The sequence below is a fragment of the Gallus gallus genome, chromosome 18 (assembly GCF_016699485.2).
Source record: "Gallus gallus isolate bGalGal1 chromosome 18, bGalGal1.mat.broiler.GRCg7b, whole genome shotgun sequence".
Classification (NCBI taxonomy): Eukaryota; Metazoa; Chordata; class Aves; order Galliformes; family Phasianidae; genus Gallus; species Gallus gallus.
Window position 1 is genome coordinate 6,578,466 of NC_052549.1, and position 16,255 is coordinate 6,594,720.

The 16,255-nt window shown below is 43.2% G+C and overlaps 1 protein-coding gene across 5 annotated transcripts in view; it reads right to left on the bottom strand.

The window, feature by feature from the left end:
• Window positions 1–545: 545 nt before the first annotated feature.
• MMD (monocyte to macrophage differentiation associated) overlaps window positions 546–16,255 on the bottom strand; it is a 46,165-nt gene continuing 30,455 nt past the window's right edge. For 4 of the 5 annotated variants that reach the window (XM_015279872.3, XM_046902025.1, XM_046902026.1 and 1 more), the window contains 6 exons: window positions 10,225–10,306; window positions 5,327–5,487; window positions 4,452–4,526; window positions 3,938–4,039; window positions 3,152–3,221; window positions 546–2,818 (listed from right to left, as the gene is read on the bottom strand). In XM_015279872.3, the coding sequence (XP_015135358.2) occupies window positions 2,618–2,818; window positions 3,152–3,221; window positions 3,938–4,039; window positions 4,452–4,526; window positions 5,327–5,487; window positions 10,225–10,306 (691 nt within the window). In that variant the 3' untranslated portion in view covers window positions 546–2,617. Of the gene's footprint in view, window positions 2,819–3,151; window positions 3,222–3,937; window positions 4,040–4,451; window positions 4,527–5,326; window positions 5,488–10,224; window positions 10,307–13,641; window positions 13,830–16,255 lie in introns of those variants that run through there. The other variant, NM_001030704.2, reaches the window with a different exon arrangement.

Genomic DNA, 16,255 nt, shown 5'->3' on the forward strand with positions numbered 1-16,255 from the left:
TTTGCTTGCAGAGGAAGAAGCTGCTCTCTGTTACTGCAGAAAGCATTAGTAGAAAGAGCACCATTGTTAGCCCTGGGAGCTCAGGGGGAGGGGTGGGGACTGGGACACAAAAGGCTGATTGATATAACAAACACTGGTTTGCAGGCAACTACTCTTTTAGTTCAGCTTGTCTGGGTTTATGCCTATAGGTGTACCGCTGCGTAAGAGGAAGGTTCTGTTTTAGGGTAGCATACTTGAACAAAGCCCATATGAATGAGAAAGTTAATCTAGAGCAGCAAAGCTGAAGTAGTAAGGTCCCAACATGGATCAAAATTCACATGAAAATGAAGTCTTTTGGTGCCCCGACCCCAAATGGAATCATCTGGATTTGTACTCCTACTGCTCTCAGTTTTAAGAGCTGAGAAAGCAAAAGGTTTCAGAGAGAAACCTCCAGGAAGGGGTCAGCACATCCCAATCCAGAGCTCCCATGCAAGGGCTGGTGATGGTCTCAACCACCTCTGTGCCTGCACAAATGGTGGGGGGGAGAAATACAAGAACAAAGGGGGTTCCAAATTGCACAAAATGTTTATTGTTAGTTTAGTACATTCAATATCATATTGACTAGAATACAGTAATTCAAAAGATTTTTGGCGAATTGAAATTCTTAAAAACCATTTCAAACACTCCAAAAAGCAATGCCATGAAAAATTAACTTTAAATTAAAACAAACATATTCAAGCCATAGTTTCACTTTTGACTACAGGAACCCTTTACGTGTGTTTTAGTGGTTTTAACAGTACTGCGTTTAAACGAAAGATATGAAATCACCGAGTGGAAAAATACTAAAATAGACACAATGTTAAAAAAAACTGAGGCATCCAAATGTGTGAGACTGCTGTAATATGGACTACCAACCCTGTCGCTCTGCTCATAGCCACGGGGCAGTTGGTCAGCCTGCTGCAGTGCTGCTCCACTCACCTGCTAACACTGTGCAATTCCTCCTCAGTGCCTTGAAGCTGAAGTTTGTCCCTCTTGTAAATTCTGTTTACAAAAGTATCTAACCTAAAATCTGCAACCCTCCTGGCAAATCTAGGTGCAGTATTAAGTGGTACCTTGAAAAATGCCCCTTCCTTGCTACTCATCGTTGGAAGATAGATAGGCAATATTCAGAACGAGATCTGAAAAAGGCAACACGTTTTGGTTTTGTTTTCAAATACTGACATGAAAAACTGAGTAAATTAGAAAAAGGATAAAGTCAATCTTAATATAAGACATTCATTATATAGTGGGACAGAGAACAATTATCAGATAAATGGTATTACAATGACTCTTCTACATCTGGTCATCTAATGCACATTCTACAATCATGACTTGCTAGCACATTTTATTTTCCTGTACAGAAAGACAGCAATACAAGTAAAGACCAGTTTTACTCTGTGTTTTAAGTCCCAGAATGACAAGTGACGCTGTATCAAGTTCTTTCACCCTTCCTCCCTAGAAGGCTGTGCTGGGGAGAACCAACAGCCATGGACTCCCTGTGCTCGGTCCCTGCTGTCTGCTGCTCTGACCTGGCTTTCCTCACATACCAGCCAAAGCCCCAGGGAAAGCTGCTGGGAACTGGTTTTGTCAGCCCATTTAGAATCCCTTTGAAAAACTGAAGCCTTAATATTACAGCACCAATATACATACTCTGGAGAAATTACCAACTTTGTTTTGCATCGAGGCATATTAGTTGGCTGCCCTCATTAACGCTGCTGCGGTCCGATAAGCCGCCTTCCTCCAACTGCTGCCCTATTTATTGCACAGCACCAAGGCAGACTGGCAATCCTGAAGAACCACTTAATGCCAATTTCTTCCAACACGCTTCATTTCCATCACAGATAATGCCAAATTGAGGTGCTGTTTAAGTGGTATTATAGATGAGCGTAACATTATCACATTAAAACTCAGCAGAAGAGCATTTATATGTTAGTTTGCAAAAGTGGTTATAATTACATCTATGCTACAACCCTTGGAAGAGGTACATTGTTTGCCTGTCAGTACAGTATGTGGAATGTAACCGTTTCTTGCAAGATTTTGCAATATGAGTAACTGCATAGATGACAGCTGTTTGCTTTCAGTTCAATAAATGTACTTTGAAAGTTTACAAAACCCCGGAAAGTTTCTATAAAAGTCGCATCATATCAAGATGAGAAGTGGTAAAAGTACATTGTTCACCTGTGATTTGTGTTCAGTAAATGCTAGTGGAAAGGTGACAGGAACCGCTTTCAAATCAGGAGTTCTATTTTCACTATTGCACTGACTTCATTGGAATCATTAATTTAGAAAAGTTCACGTCGTTAAAAAATCGCAAAGTTAAACTAGAATACAAAATTTCTTTGTAAACATCAGGTAGCCAGTTCTGCTAACATGGAATGGACTCTGAGTACTGCAGCACAGCACCTCTGTTATTACAGCACTTGCCGTCTGAAGGGCAATTCCAGGACACACACACACATCAGTTCACAGTAATCGTGTTCAGAGAACTACCAAAGTCAGTGCAGTTTTTCTGTGCGATTTCCCCGAATTCCTTAAGTCAAATAATACTGTTACAGAGGCCAAGTGCAGCTCTCCCCCCACCCCAATATATACACGTATATCATAAGTGACGAATGATGTCTGCAGGACTTCTGTAAAGGTACTTCCAAATAGCATAGTAATGAACCGCAGCCGCTGTGGCCACGAACACGTGCCAGATGGCATGGGCAAAAGGAATGACTCCATCGCTCTTGAAGAACACCACGCCAAGACAGTAGATCAAGCCTCCCCAGGCAACCTCCTCAAGTCCTTCAGTATTGCTCTGACAATTAACAAGGACATATTAGGGATGGGGCACAAAGGAGGCAAAGAACATTTTCTACACGGTGTAGGTGTCTTCATGAAATCTGGAACCCAAGCTCTACCATCTCTACTCTGCAGCCCAGATTCAGCAAAGGAAGGAAGCACTTCACTGAATGGAAGCTATAAATCCAGTATATACTTGGCTATATTTGGTTCTTCTGCAGAGAACATTTATAATTATGGTAGACTAAAATTAAGATTTTTTTCAGAAGAAACAGAGCTGCACCAGAACTTAGACCAGTCATAAAAGGAAAGTCTGTATTTGTAATGTGTCAGTAGTTGCATTCCTTACCATGGATGTCACTACCAGAGCAGGAGAAAATCCCATGGCCAAATAGAAGAAGAGTTCAACAATCTTGTACCTAAAATGGAACAAAAGTGAATTGTTTCAGGTGATATACAGTCAACACTGAAGAAAATGTATTCAATCTTATGTTAGCATGAGGCCATTAAACTTTTCAAAAAGCTTTCTGCACATTTTATTCTAAAAATAAGGCCGATATTTATCTCTGCATGCTAGAGTTGCAGGCAATACTTTATTTACTAAATACTGCCTAGATGCATTAATTTGCCTTAAATAGGTAGTGAGAGTAAAACATTCAGTAAACTTATATTCTTATTTGAGAAGAAACTCAGTAGCTCCTCATCAAAACAGAGAACAGTTGGTCTTGTCCACTGAGAAGTAATGAAATCAGGCTCCAGAACTTAGAGCTGAAACTGATGAACACACATTTCAAGCAAGAAACTCTCCTCCTACATACACAGTATTATGTCACAGTATAATCTATACATCATTTGATCTTTCTTACCTCACCCATTCTCACTCCTGCTTTCTTGCAACAAAGTTAAGTCTTCAATCTGGATACCTCCCTCCCCCCACTTTAAGAGAAGACCGTAAAATAGCCGAAAGACACATTACGACAGAGCATCTTTGAACAAGATACAACTTTGCATTGTTCTCATCACTTATCTCTGCCATCTCCAAGGTCTTTCTTCAATGTGTGAAAGGCCAGACACAAGGCTCAGAAAGCAAAACAAAAGCCTCAGTTTAAAGTTAAATGCAAATAACAATTCTTACTTTTCATGGTAGAGAAATACATAAACAGTGCCTCCAGCAGCCATCAGCCAGATAAACCAACGCATGTGAGATGCTAGAGGTCCAAGCTCACGAAGATTTAACCTGGAAGCACAAAGATTTCAACAGACAGGATTAATGAATGAATGGAGCACACTAACACAAGAATACTGGGGCTTAATATAAATAGACATCCAGAGCTGCACCTTAGACATGATGGGGGAGAAGACTGTGGGCACGCATAAAGAGGCAAAAAGCATATTTATATTGATGTGACCATCAATATAAAAGCACCAAGAGGGATATGGGAACATATCTAAACAAACAACTTTGGGGTTTTTTTTCTAACTACTCTCTGTTAAGCAAATCCCACAAAATTATGATGTGTGTTTTTGCAATGGAGAAGATGGTCAAATACATCTATGAAGACTCCTATAGAAACTTGAAAGTTGCACGGATAAAGTGTTTACACGGAGTGCTTCTCAATTAGAGGTTTTCTTCCCCCCAGACTCCTTACCACGGTGCATATGACGCCGCAATGAAGACGTAGATCATCATTCTGTCACACATGTGAAAGCAATGCTCCATTGTCCTAGTAATGGAGAGAACAAGTCAGCAGGGCAGATGCGAGTATCACTGGATTTTCCTGACACATTTTGGAATTTCTTCAGGGGAAATACAGTATAACATCTTAAAATCATTTAGAAGACTGTTTGCTTTACTTCAACTTCACAAGGCCATAAGGAAGACACGTAGGAGATGAGATGAGCACCCTTTTATTCCTCTCCTTTTCTCTATCTCACCATATGTTCTACTCACAAGGAAGCAGAAAGCTGTCACATCAACCCTGCTTAATCCAGAAATGGTTATCCAGTGACTGTGAGTTAAACCCAATTTATGACCCAGAATTATATAGGTGTCAAAAAAAACCCATCACATTTTAGTTTTGCTGTTGCTGCCTTTCTTCCGAGGCCGTTAGTCATGTATCCCATTTCATTTCTCTTGGCAAACTCTGCATTACTCCAGGTATTGGGAATGACATAGTCCCAAACAGTGTTCTCATGTCTGAGATGGGATTACATCCACCATGCACATCAGTTATGTTCTTCCCACTCAACTACTAGATTAAGAGCCACAAGGGCTTCATAGATCAACATCTCTTCCTTCCAAAACACAGCAGACATACATTTGCTGTACGTGAGCTTGGCTCATTATTTCTTTCAACAGAACCAAGGGTTTATGTTGTTTTGTTGTTCTTATTTATGATTATGTACAAGATACCACTCTGACCTTCGTCTGTAAAATTCCTAGCTTTTGGCCACTTGAGAAACACAATGCTGAAACCTCATCGAACATGAGAGTCAAACATCTATACAAGAGCAACAGCCATACCTTAAGTGACTCTTTTTCCAGGACACGATATGAAACACTGTGGAGACAATGAAGAGCGCGCAGAGCCCCATGCCATAGATCCATGCTGTTATTTTTTCCCATCGATCATCAGAAAGTCGGTGGAGAAGGGCACTGCCCACAATTGCAGGAACAATGAGGAACTGAAACAAAACCCCCCCCAAAAAAAAAGGCCATTAACTCTACTCACAGCAAATGTAGCTACCACCCACTGTATTGGAACAGCAGGGCAGACAATGCTGCAGCACACCATAGAAGAACATATGTACACATCTGATGGCAGCCTCCCAGCTGGAAGGAGTTTTAGCTGTGCATTGACACAGAAGGGTCAAGATTCTGACAGTGTATCAGACAATGAAGTTATGCCTGCTTGTGACACATTCACTCTCATATGGGATTAGGATATGCTACCTGCTCCTCTCGGAATGATAGATTTTCTATTTTCACATTTTGCTTCCTATTCCTAAGAAGGTTTTGATCTTACCCTAAGCTGAGCTCTAAAGCACCTCTTGTGCATAGAGGCTAAGCACAGGACAGACCAAAAGAAACTGAAGTAGCAAATGAGTAAAAAAATGAATATTTTAAAATATGCAGTTAAATAGATGGCAACTGAATTAACCAAAGGCTTTGCAGAACTTGGGCTTTAGATACCAAATAAATCAGCTGCAGACTGAGAACCATAGAATGGTTTGGATGGGAAGGGACCTTTAAGATCATCCAGTTCCAACCCCCTGCTATAGGCAGGGACTCCTCCCACCAGACCAGGTTGCTCACTGCCCCATGCAGCCTGGCCTTGAATGCTTCCAGGGATGCTTCCATTCACAACCCCACTGGGCAACCCATTCCAGCGTCTCACCACCCTCACAGTAACAAATTTCTTCCTATTATCTAGTTTAAATCTACCCTCTTCCCATTTAAAAACTATTTCCCCTTGTCCTGTTGATACATGCCCCATTAAAAGTCCCTCCCAGCTTTCTTGTAGGCCCCTTCAGGTACTGGAACGCCGCTACAAAGTCCTCTGGAGCCTTCTCTTCTCCGGGATGAAGAGCCCCTTCTCTCTCAGCCTGTCTTCGTAAGGGAGGTGCTCCAGCCCTCTGATCATCTCTGTGGCCCTCCTCTGGACCTGCTCCCATGGCTTCCCATCCAGAACTGGGCACAGTACTCGAAATGGGGACTTTTTTTGGTAAAGATGCTTAATGCACAAACATGAAATGATGTTGCAGTGCATCCCAACCTGTTTTTCTTGCCATATCCCTCCATCCCTCCTCAAGCAGCTTTAACCCTGTTTCTCTAGCACAATGTGGAAATGCATTTAAAACCCCACTTCTCTTCCAGGTCAAGTTCCATCATCTACCTTTGTCTCATTCAGAAAGAAAACACCAAACCAAAAAGTATTTAAAGGAAAGAACCTCCTGACTCAGACATTTCTACCTGTCTCTTTTGACTATGAAGGAAAATCTTTGGCAGCTCTTGCATTAAAAATTCTGCATAAGTTCCTTTTCAGACACTTCACAGGTTAAATTCTTCATTGCTTAACATGCTAAACAAAGTCAGGAACCAGTAATGTTTAAACAAATATGGCAATTCTGCTTTGCATTACAGGTTTGTTAGTTTAGAGTGCTAAGTTCTGGTCTAGCCAGTACTATCTGTCCTTTATCTACTCACAGACAAAAAAAATTGAGACTCTCATCACAGCTACAGCTCAGAAGATGGAGAGAGTACTGAATGAATCTGTAAAGCAGCTGGTTAATCCAGGAAAAAAAAAAAGAGCTAAAAAAGACAAAGCAATACTTTTTCCTATGGATTTTGAAGTATACTGGTTGTAGCTTCATTACCATTATATTCTCTTCTTTTTTTGCAAAGCTTACTAAATTTAAGCTGAAAGCTGTGCAGTTATACAATTGAGAAGTGTGGCATTCTTGTATCTACAGCATTTGGACCAGAGGTGAAAATACTTTTGAGTTTTGCAATGAGTCTATGGAAGCTGACCTCATGCACTTTCAGGCCAAAAATAGTCTTTCAGTCTGGCTTCTCATTTGTCACAAACCATAAATTTCCATACATGTATCCTGGACTGCTCTCAAATTTAGGAAAGGTTAAAGCATTTCACTCCTCAGGAGATTAGTTGCTCCTGTTTTCCACATATGGCATACAATTTAAAGTGTGGCTAAAGCCCTTAAGACAGCAGGGAACTGATTAGATGTGACAGTTATTTCATTTCATATTTGCAGGAGGCACTTAGATTAAAAACAAAATCTGTTCCAGTCAACTGGACAAAAGTTCTTTAGATTCTTGTGTCGTCAATGGACTTCATTATATCTAACATCTGTCTCATAGAAAAAACACCGGTGAACAAAACAAGACAGATTTTAATTAGAAAACTCTCTAGTGCAAGAATGGTACCTTAATCCTAAGAGAGAAGCAGTCGGTCCTTTAAATGGAGAGGTATTTAATAGAAAATGTCAATGAATCAGAACTAATAGAACTAGCATGGTTGTGCTGTGTCATTTCAGGGGAATGACATGGCACGTCTAAGTTGCCAACATTCCTAGTAACAAAATTAGCTAAAAATCATGAAAAGTCTTATTTATTTCATCATAAAGTGCAATTCCTCCAAATTAACATCATAGCAAATTCCATGCTAACTGCCATCTGTTTGGGATTGCTGAGAATAATGGTACTTTGGTCAGCATTTTATCTGTATTCTTTCCTTATATCCGTAGACAATCTTCCCCATGGAATGGCTTAAAAAAAAAAAACCTTTAACATTACTTTTATATATAATATTCATACCAAAATTAAGTTATTTTCTTTGCACACGAGGCCACGTAGGTCACACAGTGATATGCAGAAGCCACTGTGGCAAAGCGTGGTATTACTGTTGCTCTCTCACTTGCCTTTCACTGAGAGGGAAATGCTAACAGCATAAAGGTAACCCCTACACTTCTTCAGAATGGAAGAAGACAGAAAGAGCAATAAGTAGCCAAAACAAAAAAAAGAAATAATCACGTGATGCTTAGAAGCAACTCGAGAAATGGTGCCCATTTCAGTCTTCCTGCTCCAGAAGTGTAGCCCTAAAACCAAGTACAACGTCTCTCTACTCACGGATTTTCTCTTCACAAATAAGGAGAAAAGCATCACGGAATGGGAAGCCTACTGGCAACTTGGATTTTTCACTACACAGAGAATAGAGAAACTGCTAATAACTATCAGACACAACCAAGACGTTTCCATCATGAGAGCACTTCTGACATTTTGAAGACCCCTCCTTCCATGCACCAATGGCCTGGAAAATGCTCCAAGCCTCATTTTTGAGATATTTACCCTTTTTTTTTCTCCCACACACACAGACTGCAGAAATTGAGTCTAACTTATTTTAAGAATAGCTCTTCCTTCTGAGGCAATAGAAAAGCTTTGAGCAACATAAAGTTGTGCCTAAGTTCAAAGGTCTGAATAAAACAATGTCTTTTATTTAACAAACCTTATGCATACACTAGAAAGTTTCAGTATGAAATAGCAACCCCTCCCCAACGCTTCAACTTCGCTTACCTTACATCTCAAAGGCTTACTGCTCTTGCTTCTCTCATATACCGTTTCCTTCCTGTTCTTCTAAACACAGTGCTGTCTTTTCTGTCTCTACATTCAACTGCTTAGCTGCCCTTCCTGTCTCCTAGTGACTAAAGACAGGTCAGTGCTTTGTTTAGGCTTAAAAAAAAAATTCAAGACATTTTAAATAGCTTTTTCTAGTAAGAAATTTGAAGATGCCTTATCATGCTACACAAACTTAGCTTCATTATTGTACCCCAAAGCTGTACATAGGACCCTGTCTTCCTATTTACTAATTGATGTTTTCCAAGCAGCTGCCTAAACAGACTACCACATATTGAAGTAGAAAACCAGAATTGATACCTACCCGAGGGATACAATGCAAGTTGATTACTTTCTAAATTAAGAATAAAACTTTGAAAGACTATGGAGAACTATTAGTAAACACTGTTACACATATATTATATCAGTGTCTAATTGAAAACTATTGTAGGCTAGCAGCAATTGCTCAACTACTTGACCTTCTAACATTCAGTAAAACAATCTGTAACAGAGGAGAAAAAAAGCATGCCCCCCCCTAGCTTTTCCCATATAACCCATTGTGCTTTCCCAGTTTAGATTCCCATTTCAAGGCTTTACATTTTGATTTTAAAAATTATTTACTGCATACAACTTTACTTACAGAGCAACAATCCCCTTATTATACTCTATTTCCTCTAAAGGGGATGTTAACATATCCCCAAGTTATGAACAGCTTGTGGTATGCTGTAGCATATAGCCTGGCTGTTCAGAATGTAATTAGACAAATTCACCATAAACAGCAGCAAACCACAAAATACTGATAGGACATCTTGGCTGTAACCTGCTGCTGTCAGGCAGGAATATCAAATGCCTGTTTTTCAGCTAGATGAAGCCTAGAATTGCTGAGGAATACAGCAACTTCTGCCAGGTATCTTCAAATGCAACTTCTTGGTCAGGATTTGTATACAAGGATTAGGAGCTAAGCCACATATTTATGCTAACTAAAAGGACGTTGCTTCATTTCTCTAGACAAATAAGCACATATTTACATAATGCTGTACATGAGACAAGCTTCAGTTAGCTTTTCTACACATAAACCGAAGTAATTCTGTTTTTACCAGCAACAGTGACTGCTGGTAAACATCTAGACGGCTGGTGATCCCATTTACTGGGCTGTTATGGCTGAAGCTTGTGTAACAAAACTAGAGAGACTGTAAAAATGCATCCAAGTGGGCTAAGGCAAGTATTTATCCATACAGGACACAAATTTACTGAAACCCCTATGTGAGAAAGGAAAAAGGAAATGCACTTACTGCGTGTGTGTAACAGTTAGCAGCATGTTCGTAGCAAGTGGGTTTGTAGCGGCTGTTAGCTGGAGCTGGGTGGTTCATGAACCTGTGGAGTAATTAAGGAGTATTTTTAATAAACCATCTTTGGAATGTCATGAAGGACTATCTCCAACCCAGTAACATTACAAATATCAGTACAGACATGTTTAAGGTAACTGTTATTAAACTTCCAAGTTTGCTCAAGTTTCCCTCACCAGAAATACAGGTTAAGCATTTCTGTGACTGTTGGGGATGGTTATCTGCTATCAAGACTTTTCTCATTTTATAGAAGATACATACAGAAGTCATGCCTCCCTCTTCTCCAACTGTTTGGAGAAAGGAAGAATTAACTATTTCCTATTATAACTACATAATAAAGACTCCGAATTTTCTTGAATTATGGCCTTCATCATTGCTGCTAAGGGTTACTCATTTTGAAGGAAATTCTTGGCTCTGCAGCAATATTCCAGTTCTGCAGCACCTCAGAACAATCCAACTTGAACCTCCTCTCTATTCCTGCAGCAGCAACGGTGCTGCACACAGCATCCCAGCAGACTGCTGCCGCACACCAGAGATGCTCTCACTTGTTAAGTTCTTGTACTGTGTTCCAGGGTACTGCAGACTACTGTAAAACTAAGCACTGCCAGTCACACAGGTATCCAACAGGGCAGGAACAGCTCTACAAACACATCTCGGTATGCTCAGAACTGAGAACTCACTGAGAACAGTGAGAGGAACCACAACCAAACCCACCAGAATCCTGCTGTCTGCACAAGCAGTTCCCAGATATGAGATTGCTGGTTTACAAACCACTTATCAATCTGACAAGAAAACCATTGCTTGCTAAGCTGATATGTGAAAATTTGTTAAGGTGATTTGAGAGCCTTGATAAAGAAAAACAGTACCATGATCTCCAAATGATGGCAATAAAAAAAAATTAAAAATCAACCCTTACTAACATTTCTTACTAATTATATGTTATTACTACTAATTTATTATTAAAAATAATAATTTTCTTCACAAAAAAGCCAGTGCAGAAGGTTGTTGTTGCAAAGGAGCAGTTCCAAGGGAGTCAATACATTGTTTAAAACAGACATTTTTTTGCTAGTGAAGAATAGCACTTTGTTCCCAGCTCCAAGAGGAGAATGGAACTGTAGTCACATCAAGCCTTGCAGAACATTGGAAAACAGTTCTGCTGCCTGCACAGATCTCCATCAGCAGCTGAAGACCATCTCCACATCACCTACAGATGCAGCGCTTGGTTTTACGTAGTTCTGCTTCCAAGTTTGGAGGGCATTAGAAATAAAGGCATCTGTTGGCTCAGCAGAGTGACCACAATCACTGCCCTCACTCCACTCCACGATGGAAGTCACAGAAAACCTCCCACGTGTAGAATGCTATTCCATGCCTCAAAGGGCCACAGTGGGAGCCTTACAGGAGGTGAGAGGATAAAACCCCCAAAAACACAAAGGAATAAGCTTGGTTATTTCCGTTGTTCAACATTTCTGTGTATTATCATCTGAAAAGGTTATTAATAATTGAAGGCAGCCTGCTAATGGGACCTCCCATTATCCATTAGAGGGCTTTTTAGAAGTTTTTCCTCTTCATTTATATTTATTCAGGAGAAAAGGTGATGGATCGTTTTCACAGCAGGGCCTGGCATAAGGGAAGGTTTTAGGACGATGAACAAACATTTCTGAAAAGTCTCTTATTAGGATCTGGTATTCTTGCAAGTTAAGACAGTGTTATTAGCAGGAGAAGAGGACAAAGGCATTAACAAAGCTATCTGTTCCCCATCATCTACACAAAAGGCCTTTTTCACCCTTGTTTGTGCCCTCAGAGAAATATTCATTTATCTATGTGGTAACTTTATCCTGGCAAAACGAACACCAGATTTCAGAGGACTTCACACGTGCACCTTTAATTACAAGTAATGCCAAACATCTCCCTTAAATAATAAAAAATATATAATCAGTCTTGATCATCTCATTTAAAACAATAAGGTTACTGTTGTGACTACAGAACAGAGCACCTTACTGGACTCCCACAGCCACTGAAACGTGCTTTTCTTCCATTCTGGATCCCATCTGCTGATGAAATTAGCCTTTGATGCATGAAGCGAGGAAGGCATCAGAAAACAAACAACCAGCAAATACTGATCAAGTCACAAAGATCTAATTTCGTTTTGTCTTGTCAGGAAGCATGCTTCCTTTACTCAGCTCAAAAGGACTCACACTTCCTTCTAGCAGCTGCAAAGCACATTGTCCCTTTTTATATCACTTCTTTCTCGTGCTCTCCAGCAGCAGGAAAGGCCAGTCAGACCTCCTAAGCCACACATAGCAGCACACCCCCAGAAGCAGCAACAGGGCGGGCAGAACTCCGCGCAGACAGCAGCAGCACGCATTCAGTGGGCGTATAAATTTAGACACCAAAGCAATTCGTTATGCTGCCGAGGCTCTGTGCTTCTGAGAGGAAAAAACCCCACAAGCAGGTCAAGACAGATCGCCGCTGTGTTTCAGCGATACCCACGTAGGTATGATTTCGAAGAGAAAGAAACAGCTTTACAGTCAGGTTGATGATGATTCGTTTTCAACCAAATCGGCAGATGTCTCCTCTTTGTGAATTCGGCCCACGCAGTTCCAACCACAGGCGCGTCCTGTAGCCGCTATCTACCTGTGGTTGGTCCCTGCCCACATCATCTCCTCCATCGCTGAACAACAGAGCCACAGACGTAACTCACATCAATGCAGAAGCAGCCCGCTTCTTTGGAAACATCAACGAAATCACACACGTGTAAGACTTCCCATACAGCTAAGAACCCACTGAAATCAGCTCTGCTCTAAGAGCCGAGACCGGGTGAAGGCGCCCGCATCCCCGAGCGCTCTCCACGCAGCGCAGCACAAAGGCGCGGGACGCGGGGATAAAAGCCTCGTGCAGAGAGGTCCGATCACGTTCTCGCCTCCCTCTCCTTCCGTTCCCTTTCAGTTTTATTTCCCTTTTAACGCTCACGCTTCGCCTTCTCGAGCAAGCCGGGAGGGGCGAGCAGCGCAGCCCCGCAGCGGAGCGTTCACCTGAAGGGAGAAACCCGGCGCACGTCGGCCTGCCCGGGCAGCGGCTCTCGCTCCGAAGCGGTGCCGGGAGCCGAGGCGGCTCCGCAGCCCGAGTCGGGGGGGCCGAGAGCCACAGGTCGGGGCCCCGCGGCGGGTCCGTGGGGCACGGGCGGATGTGTGACCCTTCACCCATTTAGAAAGGAAAACACACCGCCCGCAACAGAACCACCGCCCGCCTGGCCGGGCCCCTCCGCCCGACGGAGCCGCACTACCCCGACGCCCCCAACCCGGGGACCCCGCGGGCACGGAGGGAAAAGAAGGGAAAGGGGGAGGGGGGGGGGGGGGGTCTCACCTCCGGAACCGCTCCTGGAGCCGCCGCATGGGTCCGAGCCGCCCGCCCCGGCCGGGCGCTGGGCGGGGGGTCGGGACGGGAGGCTGCGGGCGGCTCCTGAGGCGGCGAGGGCCGGAGTCCGGGCCCTCATTGGCGTGCGGGCCGCCGCGGCGCGGAGCGACGGCCAAAACCGTCCGTCGGCGAGGAGCGAGAGCCGGGCGGGCGGGCGGCCGCTTTAACCGCCCTCCGGGCTCCCCGCAGCCCGCCCGGCCCGCGCCTCGGCCCGCCCCCAGCGCCCGGCCCGCCCCGCGCCGAGCCCGGCTGAGGCGGGACCATGGCGGGGGGACATGGCGGCAGCGGCGGGGCGGAGCCGCGCAGTGCCGCACCTCAGGCGTTGTGCGCTCTGCGATTCACCCGAAGAAGCTGAGCGCTGAGGGTTTGCCAATGCAAACAGGCCGATCTTTTGAACTACAGAAGCGGAAAGGGCCCTTCCGTCAGGGAAGCGGGGTGCTGGTGCTGGGCTCCGGCACTGCCGCGTTGCACTGCTGCTGCTAACCCGGCGGCTCTCTTCCTTCCCCCGGCTGTATGCCACTGAGGTATCCCTATCTGCTCACACCCTACAGCTGTCCAAGCAAGGGTTATGTGGCGTGAGTGAAGAAACGGTGTTGAGAATGTTTCCATAAGATAATGTGGTATTGCCTATACCACTATGGTACAAATCGGGACATGCATTCTCCTCATTAGGAGAATATTAAGTTCTCTTCGAGCTTCTGTGTTGTAATCTAAGATCTTGTTTACAAAAGGATTCAAAGAGTTCCAGCCCTAACAAAAGCAATAGTGCAGGCACACCAAAGCAAACCACCGTTAGGCAAATAAACCATCCAGCACTGCAGTGGGTTCTGCAGGACGGAGGCAGATGGGACCTGCAGCTGCCGCAGGAGTTACCCCCAGCTGAGCTGCCACCTCTGCCTGCCAGAAGGAATCAGCACTGTCACTTGGCTGGTGGTCAAACTCAATCCAACCTCTCATGGCCACTCTGGGTCCCTTTTACTAAGTCTTCCTCCAGACTGCGAGCGAGCAAGCAGTGAAGTGGAAGCAGCTTTGTAAACTGCCCCCATGAGGCTTGCCTGCCCCTGGGTTTTCTCCTTTCAGGATGGAGTAAGCTCTGCTGGAGGGATTGCAGCTTTCAGTCTTACGGGGGCTTGCTGCTGTGTTCACTGAGGCTGGGCCAGGACAGCCTGCAGACAGACCATTGCTCCAAGGTGAGGGCAGAACTTGGGGCTGGAAAGGAGCATGGTAATCATGGCAGTCAGGTGATGTCCCCCTGATGGCTGAAAAAAAGGCAATATAGCACTCGTTTCTAAGAAGGATAGAAAGGATGATCCAAGGAACCACCAACCTGTTAGCCTCACCTCAATGCTGGGGAGGATCACAAAACAGATCCTCCTGGAAGCTATGCTAAGGCACATGGGAGAGAAAGGGTTGGTTTGGGACAAGCAGCATGGCTTCACCAAGGGCAGGTCCTGCCCAACCAACCTTGTCACATTTTATGATGGCGTAACCACGCCAGTAGACAACAGAAAAGCCACTCACTGGGGTCATTTATCTGGACTTCAGTAGGGCCTCTGCCACTGCCTTTCATATTTGGTTCTACCTGTAAATGTGTCACAGAGGCTTTTTCTCGTTCCCACATTTGCTCTGTGGTCACAGATCTCACAGTATGTGAGATCTCTAAAACAACAACTGACATAGCTTCCTGTTGTTGAAACATCAAAGATGTACAGATTCAAGATCTAGTTAAAATTACTGTTTCCAACTTATTTATTTTGACAAGGAGAACATTCAAGCCACAAAGCTCGAATGAGTGGAACTGGGTGAAGACCACCAGCCACTGTGAGAGCTGTGATGAGACTGGGAAAAATGTGACAAAGCATGCATTTAACTGAATCTCCACGTCTCTTAAGGATACCACTGGATTACTCAGCATAGATATCTTTAACGTAATCCTGACCAATAACATTTTTTTAGTACCAGTGACTCTTGTTGAACTCATTTCTGTAATTGCTTTTTATGATACAGTGACTCAGAGTGCCTCTTTTAAAATCAGAACAGAAGAAACCTCTTATTATGGATCAAGTGACTATTCAATATAAATCCTAAAATTGGCATTAAGCATGTAGAATTAAGGAATTAAACCCCTTATTTGTTTGATTACTCTTATTTACAAAGTACGACAGCAAAAAAAACCCTCAACTTCAAATACAAGTTCATTTGATTCAAAGGAGTTCTCAAGACTACAGATATGTTATAGTCTCTTTAGCCAGAAATGTGTTTTAATAGGTGAGTCGGGGTCATGAGAAGATGGAAGGACTTTCCTTACTGGTTGCATTGCTGCTGTGGTGCATTTGGAAAGAGGATCAATGCACTCATATGTAGACTCATCACATTGAAAATGAACAGCAAAGAGCTTGTTAATAAGGAATTTAACTTGTTTTTTTCATTGGGCAAAAGGAATTTAATTCTTACCAGTGTGTGAGATATCTGTAAGATGGATTTTACAGGATGAATGAGACAATCCCTGTTTGATTCCTCATAGAAGGTGTTTGCATAGCAAATCTGTTCTAATTGCAGTTCT